Here is a 16,077-nt window from a genome sequence, read left to right as displayed (position 1 = left end):
CACCAGCTGTTGACCACAAAGGTTTCCTCTTACATGCTTCTGTAACAGGGCCCCAGTGCAGGTATCACTTCAAGCAAATAAGATTTTTCTAATAAGCCAACTGATCAAAATAATTTACTTGGTTTAAGGGAGTTTTGCCAAGAAAAGAAAGACAGCTGAAAGTAAAAACTTTATTCCTTAGGTAATGGGAGAATAGGGTTTTCTCCAGAAAAAAAAAAAAAAAAAAAAAAAAAAAAAAAAAAAAAAAAAAAAGACAACAAAAAACAAACCAACCAACCAACAATGAAAACTAGCTTTTCTAATCAAATCCTTATATAGACAGTACCTAAGAGTTACACTGTAACAGAAGTACACACCATAGCTTTCAAGACCTGCAGGATTTCTTTCTGATGACATATGTATCAAACAAAATTCTAATCCTCCCAAGCCTTTGTATTATTGTTGTTTTGGTATTCCAAGCTTTTAAATGAAAAATCTATTAATAAAAAAATGTAACATTAACATCACCCTTTCTAGTTACTAAGGTGTCTGAGAGTTACCATCAGAACTGCAGAACTCCTAGCTTTTAAGCTTCCTGTTGAAAAATTTATTCTGCTTCTGATTGAATAATGTAGCATGGCTGCACAAAGGCTTCCATGATCATGGCATTTGTTGTATTACCAGTCTTCCTGAGAAGTTGTTCTTGTGTTTCACCAGTAGGGATCTGGGCTCCTTCCTCCTGCTGCAATGCCTTGTGAATACTAACGAGAGGAGAAAACAGAACACAAGCTCCAGGGCTATTTCTGTGCTTCAGATTCTGCAGGAATACCCAATGTTTCTCTTAGCAAGATTTAGACTGAAGGTGATATTGAATGCTTCATAATGCATATCTCTGAGTATATGAGTTATCTTAATCACTCTTCTGGATTTTCTTCGAACAAGGATATAATTAGTAAAAGTAATATTTGATAATATGACTAAAAAAAGCATGAAGGAAAGCAGCACTGTTGACTGTGAACCTGTCTCCTCAGGTTCTGCTCAGTGGAAGCAACAGGAGCTAAACCTGCTCCTTAACCAATCTCTTTTCAGTGATCTGACATGGATGAATTTAAGCTTCATAAATAAACTTGGGGGGGTCTTCATTAATTAAATGTTCCTATGTTGGAAAGGAACAGGAGTTTGATTTTTAAAAGCCTATTAAGTCAGCAGAGATTCTTTAATCTAGTTTAGCGAGTGCTGAGTCAAATACTAAAAATATTAGCCAAATGACAGTCAAGGTTTACAGATAAGAGCTCTTATTTATTCAAGTCACTTCATACTAATTAAGAAGATACAAGCACAGGCAATATGGAAAGAACCAACAAGTTCAGATTCCTGCTGGCAATTGCAGGAAGAATCCAGATGTCTTGAATAATAGGGAGAGTAAGGAAGGCAAGAACAAAACTCCAGTCCCCACAAAAAACCCCCATGACAATTTATCTTGAGCTGTTCTATTGAGGCAACCCTTCCTGACACCAAATCTGACCATTTGTTTACTTGTTTTATGATAACATTTAGAGGCATCAAGCAAGCATCAGGAATTTAGTGTAATATGTACTGCAAATACACAGCAACAAAGCAGCCCACGAGTCTAGGAAAAGACACATTTATATTTGAAAAATATATAGTTCACTGAAATATCCCTGCAACACATCTTAGGCAGGTTTCCATACCTCAGAGATAAAGATGTCCAATTCAAATAGTAACCACCAGTCTCAAAACAGAGGTACTGATATTAGGGAAGTTTTTGTTAAGTTTTGTATACATTTCGAGTTCTGTGATTAAAAAGAAATCTAGACTTTCAGCTTAACTTGAAAGCATGGCTAAATATATACAAGACTAAAAGAAGTCCATGCAAATGTCTGTCATGGCAGTAATTTTGTGCTGTTGGTTGCAAACCAACGATATTAAGCTGCCTTGATAAAGCAAATATCCTAGTGGCAAATTGCTTTAAACTCCCCCAGCAAGACATTTCAGTTACTGTGATTTATTTTAATTTAGATTTGTGTAGCAAGTACTTTTTGAGAAGTGTGCCTAATAGACCATTAGAGTTTTCCCAGATAGCTGTGGTGCTTCAGCACCTTCATCCTTCAAATGTCTTCCTTATTTTCAGTCTTCTTTCAGCAAATTTGTCTCTTGCACTGGGAGGTAAGTGACATATGGGCCACATGATACCTTTGAGGATTATGCCATCTTTAAATAATAGCTTTTGGTTCACTGCCATGCCAGAGAACCAAGGCAGGTATTAGCAAGAGGTTGTCCCATACTGCAATATATGGAACACACACACAAAAAAAATCTTTATTTAATTTGTTTCTCATGTTCCTTTGTAGTAGATTGATCAATTCTTTTCAGATTACTTTTTTTTTCTTGGTAAATTCCACACATTCACAGAGCTGGAGTTATCATTTTCACAGCAGCTAGAGATGCTTGCCTGTTCTGCATCACTTCCTTTCCTGGTAGTTTTATTTACAGTTGATTACTTCCCTTCGATAAAGGAACGGTCCTTACTGACTTTGAAATTGCTATCTGCCAGCGTGACTCTAAGCTCATCATGGAAAAAACTCACAGAAAATGAATTAGCAGGTATAGCAAAATCCCTGGAAATCATTCATCACTATGGTAGACCTGATGTAGGATATATTTAAGCTATAACAAATATGGACCAAGAAGAGCACAATAAATTGAAAATTCGGAATCACAAGGCTGCTATTAGTAATGTAAGAAATAAGATGTTGGAGCATGAGAACACTTATCTTCAAACCTCCACAAACCAAATACACATCAGATAAATCCTGGAATCCACAGACATATACTTAATAAAACTATCCATAGAGTACAGACAACCAAATCCAGTTTTTACTTCCCCTTCCCAGGTCTCACTGCATTCAAACTATTGGTTTTCAGCAAAACCAGCAGGGTTTAATTTGAGATGGCAGCCCTGGATACTTTCCCTGCAGTCAATTCACTTCTTTCAGAGGAGGAGGATGTCAGAGGCAGAGAGAACCAGGATGCCAATTTAGATGACCATGGAGCTTCTGTGGCTGTTTGTTAAGCCCCTCTGATGGAGGACTAGATTTGTTTTGGCACTGAATTTCAGAAGACTCTAAAGGGCAGACAATAATCTAAACCACAGACTGTCAAACTCTTGTTAGGCTTTTCTCACCAGCCCTGGAACAAGTATGACTCACCAGCAAACAGCACATACACTTAAGTGAATCTTCCGCACAGCACAGGGAATGGATGTCGGGTGAATAGTTCCTTCCAAGGGCTCGGGGCTTTTATCTTTCTCCTGTTTGTCTGTGCAAATGAACTGGTCTCTTCATTTGCAAAATACATGTAAAAGTGTATCACCTGTTATTTTTCCAAAAAGTTAGCAATTACACAACATAGTGTAATAGTGATGGCTATTATGGGTAATAAGGTATTCTAATATTGTTTGTATCAAACTGAAAGTCTCCAAAATCAATCTGTTCAACTGAGCCATTAATGTTGGAGTGACAAAATGCATTGTGACACAGAACATCTTTCTCTCATGCCTGTGGCTGTCATCTAATTCTGCACTTTAACAATTAATTGGCTGAAACATCCCTAACACCAAAAGAAGAAAAGAAATTTGGCAGTGGGAAACAATATTAAATGTGGAAAATTCACTTCTGTTTGTTTTTAGTGCTGTGCTTTTAACACTGTGGTCAGGCATGTAAAAGAAAACCCTGAGAATTTGCCATGAATAACAAAACCAGAAGGACTTTGCAATATAATACTGCATTTTAGATACTGCAAAATATAAACTTGGTTACAGCTTGAAAACATTAAAAATTCCTCAAACCTTAAATATTTTATTTGCTATTAACTTCCTGAGAACAACTTAGAGTACATAAAAATTATGCTAGCATCTACTTAATTCTAATTGAAAACATAAGTCTTTGTTTCCTATTGACTCAAGACAGCAGTGCCGCCAAGAGACATTTCATTATACAATATAGTCTTGTTGTTTTATAAAAAAACTCCAACAGATTATTTTTAATTGCTCCGCACAATATCAAGAGAGGAACGACACTTGCAAACAAGAGCCAGAGTCAAATGATACTGACATTTCTCTGAGAGGGTTTCAGGGGTAAGAAAAAGACTGCTAATTTCCATTTTCATTTTCTAACCATTCTGAAGCTGCTGATTGTCAGAAACTGCAACATCAACATAAAGCTGCATAAAAGTCTTTTGCTTTTCTGTACAAGCCACCAAAGTTTTCTCTTCTTATCCTGAAGAGGGTTTCTCAGTTTTCACCTCACAGATATCTGTGTTGATATTATGGTTAAAAAAACACCTGTTTGCTAATCTTGCAAGACAGTTCTTCTGAAAGTATGTGCTCTCTTGCTTCCCAGAGGTAAATCATGCTTTCTAGGTTACCATCTGAGGGAAAAATCTTAAAAGCATGAGTTTTGAAATAACAGCACATGGACTGCCAGGCCTCATTAAATCCAAGATCTATTACAGGGCAAAATGATGGTTATGTTCTCATTTACTTTTTCATAAAATCTACAGGTCAGAACCCATTCAATATATTCTTGAAGAGTTCTAACATACTGGATTATAACTATAACAGGGATACAAATTACTAAAAGATGACAAAGTATGGGGTATTTGCTGATTTTTAGATAATATTTGGTACTCACTGAATGGAAGCAAATGCCACAGCATCAGCATCAAATATTCATATATTAGAATATTTATGTAACTCACAGTTCAATGTACACAGTTGTTTTGCTAGTTGAATGCATGATAATCAAATGTAGGATCCATGTTATGAGCTGCATTTTAAACAAAATTCCCTTTACAAGGACAGTACTAATAAAAAGAAATGCTGAAACCTATTCAGGGAAGGTTTAATTTGCATTTAGTAACCCATTGAGGCAAACATTGTTAATAAATCAATATTCAACATCCAGGATTCTCAAGAATCAGAAGTAACTAATAAGCAACCTATGGTTACACAAGTTTAGATAGCTTCTAAAGAAGGAATTTAAGAAGTATTGAATAACTTCATATAAAGCACCATCTGAAAATTGAGAATTATATTTTAAGTTAATTAATTCAGTCTTAATCACTATGCCAAATCAGTTATACAAACACCTTACAGAAATAAAAATCAGGCGTTAATTATTTTTATTTAAAAAGGGGGTGTAAAACATTAATTGCGTTTGAATCAATATAAAGAACTTTTTGGAGGAAAAGTCTGCCTCTAACTACACTCCCACAAAAATGCGGTTCAATGCTATTTCAAATGCACAGAAGAGTAGTTCCCTATTATATGCTTAAAGCAGACTCCATTGCTCTCTCCTGGGCTAACAGGGCTGCAGTTCTGTTCCTTCCCCATTTGCTGCCCTCTACCATTCTCTTCCCCAGTCATGTTTTGGCTTCGTGCACATTTTCCCTCCAAGGTCAGCTGAATACATGTGCCTTCAACAGCAGAATTTCCTATTTCCCCCGTCTTTAATTCAGGTTCCTTTCTTGCAGATACTTCTACCTTCCTGCCTTTTGAGTTCACTTTACTCTCCAAATTCCACCTGGATACACATACCTGGTGTTCCATCCCATCCTCTTTGTCCTTTTGTCTTTAAGTATTTGTGAGTCTCAAATATTTTAGAATAACAGATTTGTATATGCATAATTTCCTCTAAAATAAGCTTTGTTTTGCATATGCTACAGGCATTTAACCCATGGAAGTACTACAGGAAGATCTTGAGTTTTAGGGTTAGCAAGCTTGTGAGTCTCTCTGTGATAATTTTCCCCCAAACTAATTCTTACAGGTGAAGTTGTTAAAAATTAAAAAAGTCTTCCTACGAAGGTCTACTACATAAAAAAAGTCTGCATAAGATTAAGTTGAAGTTTCAGCCAGAAATGCTCAGACACTTACAGAGAAGATTTTCTTTTTTCTTTCTTATTTCTATTACATTTTCTATTGAAAACAACAAAAACATACACTTTTTTATGCACTTCCAGACAAACATCATAAACACAAATGATGTGTTACTTACTAATTTAGATTAAGTCTTTAGGCAAGTCTGCTGAATCAGAGAAAAAAATTTAGAAAGCATGCAAAATTAAAGGTAACATTACCTTTTCATCATCATCAGAAAAAGGGGCACCTCCTGGAGTCTTGTTTATTGCTTGGGCAACACCGATAATCTCTCCATCACTGTTTCTTATGGGCATGCACAAGAGTGACTTTGTCTTGTACCCAGTCAGTTTGTCAATCTCATCATTGAAGCGTCGATCCTTCAAAAGAAAATAAGGAAACATTAACTTACATTTAATTTATCTAAGCTTGCTTCAGACAGCAAAGTACTTTTCTCCATGTCTAATATGGTATTTTTCAGTAGCATTAGGCTGTTGCTTCTCAGCCCATTCTTTATTAGCTGTTTTTCTTCACTTTTCTCAGGGGATCAGTACAAGATTTACCATTACATAACCACATTCACTGAAGTCCCACATTTATACCTCAATTAGAAGAATGTCAGCAAAGACTGATATCTGTCATTAGTAGTGTGACCATACATACACACTTCTGCTAGGCCCTGCTGCCATTTGACACCCAAATTCTGTGGACACTCACCATATTTCCCTCAAGTAAATGGAGACTCTTTTTGGCCCATTTCTGTCTGTTCAAGTAAGAATGGTTATGTGGACTGGTATTCCAACACAGTACAAACACATTCTCAAAGAAATGCAGTCAAAACCTCAGCTCTTTCTGGAAAACTAAGTACGGAAATGTCCCTGTTCAAAAAAGGCACTGTACAGCAATCCATTCTCTGGAACAGTAAAGCCCAAACAGCAGATCATAAAGTAACTCAAAGGAGGCTGACATCACTTCTTTTCATCTTGGTGGAGCATAGTCTTCAACAGCTCTTCTATCAGCCAGAAAGGAAATTACTACCTTTTACTGGCAGCAGCTCTGTTCCTCCAGGGTGAAGTTAGGATTGTGCTGGAGGCAATAGTTCAAGCCAGTCCCTCCCCAGCATGAGGGAACTAAGCTGTTGTACAAAATTAGGCATAACTTTTTGTTTTCAAAAGTTTAAACAATATTGGCAGCGAAATAATGCCCATATTTGTCGCAAGTCATGAAAACAATCCACACAGTCCTTAATTTGATTGCGATGAAAAAATCATTAATTTTTTACTGATACTAAAAGCTGACAATATTTTTTCTTGACAATTTTATATCTATTTCTATTTCCCTGTTGTAAACTCCAGATGCTATAAAAATAGTCTCTTCTAGTCACTTTGTGACATGATTTAGAAACGCTCTATTTTTACCCACTATAAAGATTAACATATACATTTGGCTACTTTATTACTTATTGCACATTTTCCAACATCTCAACCAGAAGGAATTAATACCAAATGTATCCAAGAACTTCTTGGGAGAACCAGAACTCCTGTGATGGATGCTTTTTAATAACAGCATCAAGGACAAAGATCTGCCTGATGTTGTGATCCTTCCATATGCTTCTAAACACTTTCATATCAGCTTCAAAAGAAGCCAAACTGTCCTGCACCAAGAGAATCCTGCCTAGAAAGATATGGTTCTTCTGCAACAGAAGAAAGGAAAATGCAGTACAATTATCATACAGTAGGCTTCACTAATGGATAAATTAAATATTTTTTCCAGTACTTCCTGGTAATGTCTGAATGATTATTTGGAATTGGTTGCTGTTCCTGATATATTGATAAGATATTTTGTGCCACTGAAGAGACAGTCCCTGCTCTACTAATTTTGTATCAAGCAAAGCAGAGTACATGGGGAGAACAATGAAACAACAGTGTGCCTTGAGTAGCAATACTGTTGTTGATTGACACCTAGTGGGCCTTAAACAGTAAACCTTCAAGGGGCAGCTTAACTGAAAAAACAGCTGTTGGTCACATCAAAAGTGAGTTGAGATTTTCTCATCAGAATACATTCCATACACGTGGCATATGCCTTTTCAACAGGTCTCAATATTAACACAAGAAGTGCTATTTGATCAGCAGGGTGTGGTGGCACACAGGACAGGGCTGGTGAACCTCTCTGAATGAGACACACAGAGTACAGCTGCCAGTGCTAGCAATAGATGTAATGATCAGCTGTGGAGCCACTGCTCCTTAATGGATGCTCTGGAGCTGCAGAGACACGAGGTGGATTAGCAGTCTGAAAAGTGTTGGTGTTTCCTTTAATGTACAGCTCACTCCTGCTGCATTGCTTCTCTTGTCAGGCAGATCATGGAAGTTTCCTGTTTGTATTTCTCCCTGGAACCTCTACACTAGGAGGAAGAAAGATATCAGATTATATCCACTGATGGTAGAGAACTGGATGACCTTTTGCAGAAGGGTACAACATCTTGGAGCCGAAACTAAAGGTGCATTCGTCTAAGAAAGTTAATGCATTTAATTGGAAAAATGAGACATTATTCAGAAAAAAAATCAATAACTTGGTAAAAGCTGAGAATCATCAAGATGTGATGTGAACCTACCCCTAATCTTTTGTGGAAAAGCACGCCAGAATTTCATTTGTGTAACATTTGAGAAAGTGATGAGGAGAGATATGTAAGTGAACAAAATAAAATGCTGCTCCTGGCAACATTGATACTGTTGAACCATCCAATATGCACAGAAAACATTGACTGGATGACCTGCATTATATTCCAAAGATCCTACCCCCCACTCTCTTCTTTCATCAGTTATTTTCATAATAGGACATACATGGCAGGATCTAAGAGAGGTTTTACTGAGTTTAAATAAAAACTTTCATGCCCAGGTGTGAACTGTGATGGCCAAGAACAGACAAAATTTATACCTCCCTCTCCTCACAGGGTAGTAACCTTGAGCAAGGGGGCCTGTTTAGCAGCTGATAACAAAGCTGGTAAATCAGAGAGAAGCTCTGTCAGATTGCAAACATTTTGAGATTTAAACTGTATTGTCCCACATGTTGGAACAGCCTGCAACACAACAGGGTCCTCCTCAATTGCTCCAGGCTCCTGGGTAGTAAGGAGGAGTCTCAGTGTCTATGACAGCAATGCAGCACTTGCTTTGAAGTTTTTACTATTAAGACATATATTCCGGAATCAGGGGCAGACTAGATAAAAGCTTTTAAGAGAGAGACTTCACCATAATTGTAAGTGTACTTACAGTATTTTCATGCAAGAACTCCTAAATTAAAGTCTTCCACTGACTGTTTAAAGCATTACTAAACACTGCTGTGGTTCTATATAGTGAGTTTTCTACACGAGATATTAAAAAATGTGAAGACTGAGGCACGTCTAACTGGAATTTCACTTCTGCCATCAAGGAAAAGTTACTCTGTAGGACAAACTCATCCTAGTCTTAAGGATATTTATTGACTGCAAATGTTACCCTGTGAAAAGGGAATGAAGACATAGAAGAGAGCAAGTTTGATCCATCAATCCAAGTGCTGGTAATCCAGCTGCCTGCACAAGAATAATGTAGTCCCAGGTTTTCGGACATATTTGAAGATTGCCAGTGAATGAGAACAGACAAGTATCTTCATTATTTTATTCTGCAGAAGACCAGATAAAGATACAGAAAGGGTTGGGTTTTGTTTTTTTTTTTTTTTCTCCATTAGGGTTCTAGAATCATATATTATCAGAATCTCAAATTTCAACTAAAGTTTTGGCTTCTGAGCAGTTTCACCAACTGCCTTTTGGTGTTGATTTTCAGTTAAACTTTGTATTTCATACACTGTTGGCAAACATACAAGTTTCACTGTGTTTTTCCAGCTTCTTCAACATAGGATAACTCATGGAACTTTAAAACCATTTTTTTTATAACCTTATTATAAGCTCATTTTATGTGAGGATTGTTACCATGATTTAGAACAAAAGAAAAAAGTATAACCCTAACCCAAGTTAGCTACAAATCAAATATTGTAATGGAGGATGAAATCTGCTTGACAACATTTCCAGGAATTAAGTCTTCATGACAAAACCACTTCCTCTTTCTTTAGTATCTAAGGAAGGTGTTGAATCTAGTGAAATGCACCAAATGCCTCAGCCAAAGCTGACAGCTAACAGAGAAAGCCATTTTTGAGTTCATGATTTGAAAACAGCTTTCAAATTTTTTCATGACACAGAAGACAACACTACAGAAAAATGTTCAATTAACAGGCCTGGCCTATAATATTTTACCATTTACAGCACTGTTTTTTGTTGTTGCTTTGGTGTTGTTTTTTTTTTTTTTTCCTTAAAAAGGGCTCTATTGAAAAAAAAATTGCCTCAAAATTTCCTGGATTGTATTTAAGTTACTGATTAAGCTGCCTTAAAAATAACTAATGCAAGTATTATAACAGCCTCGTTAATTTTTTTATTTTATTACTTTAGTACCAAACTGCATGGGATAGACAAGTTTGAGTGAATTCATAGAAAGCAATCCTCCCAGAACCTTTACAAAAATGAAGAAATTGAAGTTGAAAGATTTCATAACTTGATTCACATTCCTAATCACACTTCTTATAAGTATAATACATTAGCTTTAATAGGAAGAAAAAAGAGCAAGAAAGCTAAAAGAGCAATCTAAAAGACAGCAAGTCCTCTAGATTCAAAGCACAACATTTAAAAAAACTAAATACAAATAAAAAAATTAGGGCATACAGTCTGTTCTGGATACACTTTTCTGAAAATCACATATGGTGCAAATTACATTGTGCATAAACAGGAAAGAAAACCCAAGCAATAAACCACTAAAGGAGATATGGGGAAACCTTGTAGACAAGAAACTCACACACAAAACACAAGTTATAGAGCAATCTCTGAAGAAACTTCCATGTAAGGATTGAATAGCTGCAGCTATTCCTGTCATCCCCCCCAAAATCTGTAAATCCCCAGAGACAAACGCAGCAGGAGAACAAACTAGTACCAGGCAGCAGCACTGCAAACCTAATTCTCCCAAGTAAATAAGCACAGTCCAGTTATATTGTGACTATTTATATAGTGACAGCAATATTTCTTGTAAGAAAAAAATTACTACGACAGATAGGACACATAAAACAGCTCAGCCAACTCTTATTTCTTTACTCCCAAAACATTTCTTATAAAAGGAGAGAAAATTGATCCTCAAAAATTTTTAAGTTCCAGATTTAAAACTAAGACCATATATAGTCTAAATTTATAAAGTAGCTTACTTTGAAGAAACAGAAAAGGTGTTGATATGCAACAATGCAATACTAAAACATTTTGGTGGGGTTTTTCCCCCACATATGTCAGAAGTCTTGGGGCTTTGTTTAGTTTGATGGGTGGGAGTGTTTCATATGACTTATACCCCTTTTCTGAGCACTGTTTCAGTTATTAGTTTGACAATGGACATTAGTAACAATGCATGTTTGTCTAATTATGACTTGCTAAAAATTATTGTGAAAAAAATCATATAATCATCTTAAACAGGAAGAAAAGAGTTTATAAGCACTAGCAAGTCTGCAAACATGAGTACCTAGCTAATAAGTATAATTACAGCTCTTACTTCATAGACTGAAATGATCAGCAGTAGGGGTTAGAAAATACTCCTCTGTAGGACATTATCTAGATCCATCCCATAAGGATTTTGTTTTCTTCCTTCAAAACAAGCTCCAGAGAGATCACCAACAGTGCAACAGTGAGTCAAGTTGTGGCCTTATGTATAGCAGATTCTGTGCACTTCTAGTCTGATTGTATCACCATTAAATAAATTGTTTACAAATAAAAATATTTTTCCTCTAATTTTCAATATTTAGAGATGACCTCTGGTTACTCCATCACAGTGGTTCTCTCTCCCCTCCTGTACCAGCCCTGACTGATGCCCCACTGGGCACCAACTATAACCATGCCCATGTTCCCATCTTGTTCCAATGTTTCTTTGAGACAGGGCTTAGTGCTGACCTCCTAAATATTCATGATTCTTTATACAAGACATATACACACAGGTGACTTTAGAAAGCTAATACTTCTATGAGCAAGGAAACCAACAAGGCTCCTGGGTGTTTCAAGGGAAATGTATGTATGGGTTTAAATCTAGCACCTGCTGGAGATTACTCAGGTGGGCAACACAATTTCAAGTGTTACAGCAGCAGTCTTACTGTGACAAAGCAGTAGCTTTTGTTATTGACAAAGCAGCATTCATTTTGAAGTGTGCACTCTAGAGACATGAAGCTCAGACTGTGTAGAGTTACTGTTACCCCGTTAACATAAAACTGCTGAGCCATTACTTTCATTTATTTTTCATAGTTTGCCAGTAGTTATTTTAGAAAAGCAAAACAAATTAACTTGCATAATGATGCATGTATACTTCTTAAATTTGTTATTCTATAGAAAAGCTATGCATACAGCACACAACTGTAAATAACTAAAATGAAACAACTATTTGTTTTGAAAAATTGAAAGCCAATCAAGCAGAACACCAAAATCATTTACAACACAAAACTACAGCTTGACTCAGTCTTGTGCTTGCAACAGGGCTTCAACTAAAATATGAAGGGCCAAATCCTGCAGTTTTTTATCGTTGTCACTGACCTGCTCTCGTCAAATACATATACTACTTTCTCATGAGGAACTATAGGCCACAGAATGTCACCAGTTTCATATCTGTTCCACAAAGATATTCTAGAGAGGCCAAAGAAACTGAAAACATCTGTACTCTTCAGATGGATTGGCTGAGCAATAAACCAGTTAATGTCTATCAGCTTACCAAAAGGAAAACCTTCCCAGCTCTCCAAAAAGTTTTTCCTGCCAAAGCTCTGCAGGGCCAGCAGCCCAGGGACCTGCTGCAGGAGGGAGAGCTGGGGACAAGCGCAGGAACTTGAGGCAAAGACGCTCCACCTGGGCACCCTGAGCACAGCCACTTCTGGCCCACCCACTGCTCATCCCAAGTATCTTGGCATCAGATCCATGGTGAGCACACCTGGGGCAGCAAGCAGGGGGTGAGGATCCACAGAGTAACGACTGAGCAACCCTGGAGGACAGGCCACTAGTGGGGGAGGCAACCTCAGCTGCTCACACAGGTGTGGAGGGAAGGTGTGACTCCTCACCATACCTGAGGCCTGCCAGCAGCATACACTGCACTGCACAGCCCTGTCTGTCCTGGGGATCCACAGCAGCAGCAGGGGGACATGAAACTGAGCCTTTGCTTTGGGCAAGTGTCCCTCTACGTGTCCCTGGTGTCACAACCTGGTGTCCTGCCCCTGGTGGATATCTCCAGACAGCCATGGTGGCATCACCTGGGAAGGTCTTACATGTTGTTGTGTCAGTCAGAAACTGCTCCCGGAGAAGAAAACTTATGGAGTGAGGGAGGTGACAGGAGCGAAGAGACATCCTCAGCCACTGTCCTGAGGGTTGTCTGCCTTTCCTTCCCAGGACCTGCCTCCTGTAGAAAGATCTCTCTCTCCCAGGCCAGCACCACTGTGACATGAAGGACGAAGGGCATGTTCACAGCCAGTGGGATGCAGATATAAGGATAATTACAACACCCCTTCACCAATTTATGGACATGTACTTTGAATTTCAAGATTTCCTAAATTTTGCATGATGGGTTGGAGTGTCCTTTTCTGCAAAGCAGATCAGAGCATCTTAGTTTTTACTGTGGAAGTTATTTTCTGCATTCCCCATGGTGCTTCCTAGTCATATTTAATGTACAGCAAAGAAAATCTTTCTTTAATCTTTTTTCTGTATTACATGGAAATTTTAAAGATCACTGTGTATTCTGCTTGCCAGGTCTTATGCTCTTTGCTCTCTTAAGAGCCACCTCTGTCCTTGTTAAAAGTCAACACTGAAATTCATAGAGCTGTTGGCGCCACTGTCCAATGCTACTGAGTAGAACTAAGTGATTCCCATTTGCAGAGCTGAACCTCCCAGGCCCTGGGGTTTTAGTGCTTTAACCACGCTTTGAAACTGAGAGAGACCCTGCTGTTAATACTGCTGATGACAAACAGCTACCCGGTGGAAGTAAAAGTGGCTCATGCCTCCTCTTGACCTTCTGCACTCACAGCCAGCCCCACACGGGCCCTCCTGGGCTCAAAAGTTTGCATCCCTGAGCAGTAACTCTGTGATGCTGTCCTGGCACAGAAGGAGACACTGAATGCCCAGAGCTCACCAGGAGGGCTTGAAAAAGACACCACCCATGCCTGTACCTAGGTATCCAAGGATGTTGAAAATCTGCTGTGAAGGGTTGTGTGTGCATTAACTGTGTTACACTTGGCCTAAGCTTGAAAGAGATAACAGGAGAGTCCCGCACAAAAAGAGCTCCATTTGTTTTCTACTTTCCTTGATTTCAGTCGCAATAATGTGGCTACATTTTCTTTTTGAGGACTTGAGCTATATTGAAAAATAACCAGTCATATTTTATGGCACTTTCTCTAACTTACAAAACCCATGTCTTAGCATGACTCCATTTAATATTTCTCCTCTTTGCTACATGCTTTATTAAAACATCCATCTGGTAAGCCATTTTTGTCTTTTAAAGCTACTTTTTAAATTCCAAATTTAACATAAGATGTGCAGAAACTTTATTCAGCTGACACTGGGAAATGGCAGAACACATTTTTCACCACTTTCTGATATATGCTTACTATTCTAGAGGGTAATATTCTTTCCACTAGTTAGAAGGATTTGGGATGCTATTAAATTGTTTCCTAATTTTTTGCACAGCAAAAGGTATAACAATAACCAAACATGTAATTTAAAATGTTTTTATTTAAATACTGCTCTAAAAGATGGAACAAATTTGAAATTATCAGTAATTTCAGCCAAACACCATGGATCTCCTGTGAGAAGAATGGATGACATGAAAAAAATCCACAGCTTCAAATAGGAAAAAACCTGAAATTTGGTAACAGCTTCTAAGAGCTACAGGTAATGGTCTCTGTCCGTGTACTTACAATAGCCTTAATAGTCTTCATATATATTGATGGAAGTTACATCTATTCTCTGTCAAAAGAAACCTCAATGGACATTTAGGCCCCAAATTTCCCTGCCAGTCTGATCTGATTCTTCTTCCAGCATGTGTGCTCAAGATACACTGCATTATTCCCATATGAAAAAGGAGTCAGAAATGCTTCCCAAAATTTTCATATGGGAGCATCCAAACCCTTATTTTAGAACTTAAAGTGACGGAAAGTTTGATTTACAATTCAACTGGATTAATTTCAGGAGAAACAGTTTTAGACTGGCTTCAAAATGAAAATTAAATAAAGTATCAAATTGCTTTCCTTTTCTCAAATTCTCTGTACTGCTAACACTTGCATATCAGATCATGCATGTTACAGCTAAAATTATAAACTCACTTTCACCAAATGACTTTGCAATGCCATAAATAAAGTTTTTAATGCCATGAATTAAATTGTGCAAGTTTTGAATCAGTTATATGACCTTCATCTAAACCTTTCCATAAAATATTTGCCAAATTTTTTATTGCTGTGAGCCTCCAAAAGTTTGTTCAGTGGATGCTGCACTTCATAAATGAAACTACTGTGAGATCTTACATGGTCTTTGTTAAGTATTAAATTGTTATTATTATACAGTCCTCAATATGTGATATTAATTCCAAACCTTGTATCTATGTATGTTTATTGAATTAAGAAAAATTGTTCACATGAGCAGATTTTGAAAGTCCCACTCAACAACAGTAACAATCACCTGGATTGTGGAAAAGCCCCATCTTATTTATGACTTTTTTTTATTTTTAAGAAGAGTAAATGTGTAATTGAAGTAGTATGCTGCCTCTGATCATGACACAACCAGCCATTTACAAATACTTCCTGAAACAATCAGTCTGCTGGGCACAGGGGACTGCCTGCATGGAACACATTACAAGATATGACAGCATTTAAGTGTAATGTTGATTGCACTGAAGTACCATTAATGTCAGCTCTAGCTGACAGTACAAGTAGGCAACCCAATTTGTACTCAGTGGTAGAATTCCAAATGGTATTTGATCAGGCTCTGAGAAAATATAGTTACATAATAATAAATTTCCCAATAGAGTAAACTAGCTAATTGATGATATGGAAGTATGTTTACCTATTTTAAACAAGTTTATTAATTTGAA

The 16,077-nt window shown here is 37.4% G+C and overlaps 1 protein-coding gene across 1 annotated transcript in view; it reads right to left on the bottom strand.

The window, feature by feature from the left end:
• The window catches only part of PDE11A (phosphodiesterase 11A), a 108,016-nt gene that overhangs the window by 88,822 nt on the left and 3,117 nt on the right, over positions 1–16,077 (bottom strand). The window contains exon 2 of the mRNA XM_066323308.1: positions 6,136–6,294. Within this exon, the coding sequence (XP_066179405.1) occupies positions 6,136–6,294 (159 nt within the window). The remainder of the gene's footprint in view (positions 1–6,135; positions 6,295–16,077) is intronic.

This window comes from Sylvia atricapilla, chromosome 7, assembly GCF_009819655.1.
Source record: "Sylvia atricapilla isolate bSylAtr1 chromosome 7, bSylAtr1.pri, whole genome shotgun sequence".
NCBI classification, from domain to species: Eukaryota; Metazoa; Chordata; class Aves; order Passeriformes; family Sylviidae; genus Sylvia; species Sylvia atricapilla.
Note: the sequence above shows the minus strand (reverse complement) of the source record. Positions and strands in the feature narration are given on the sequence as shown.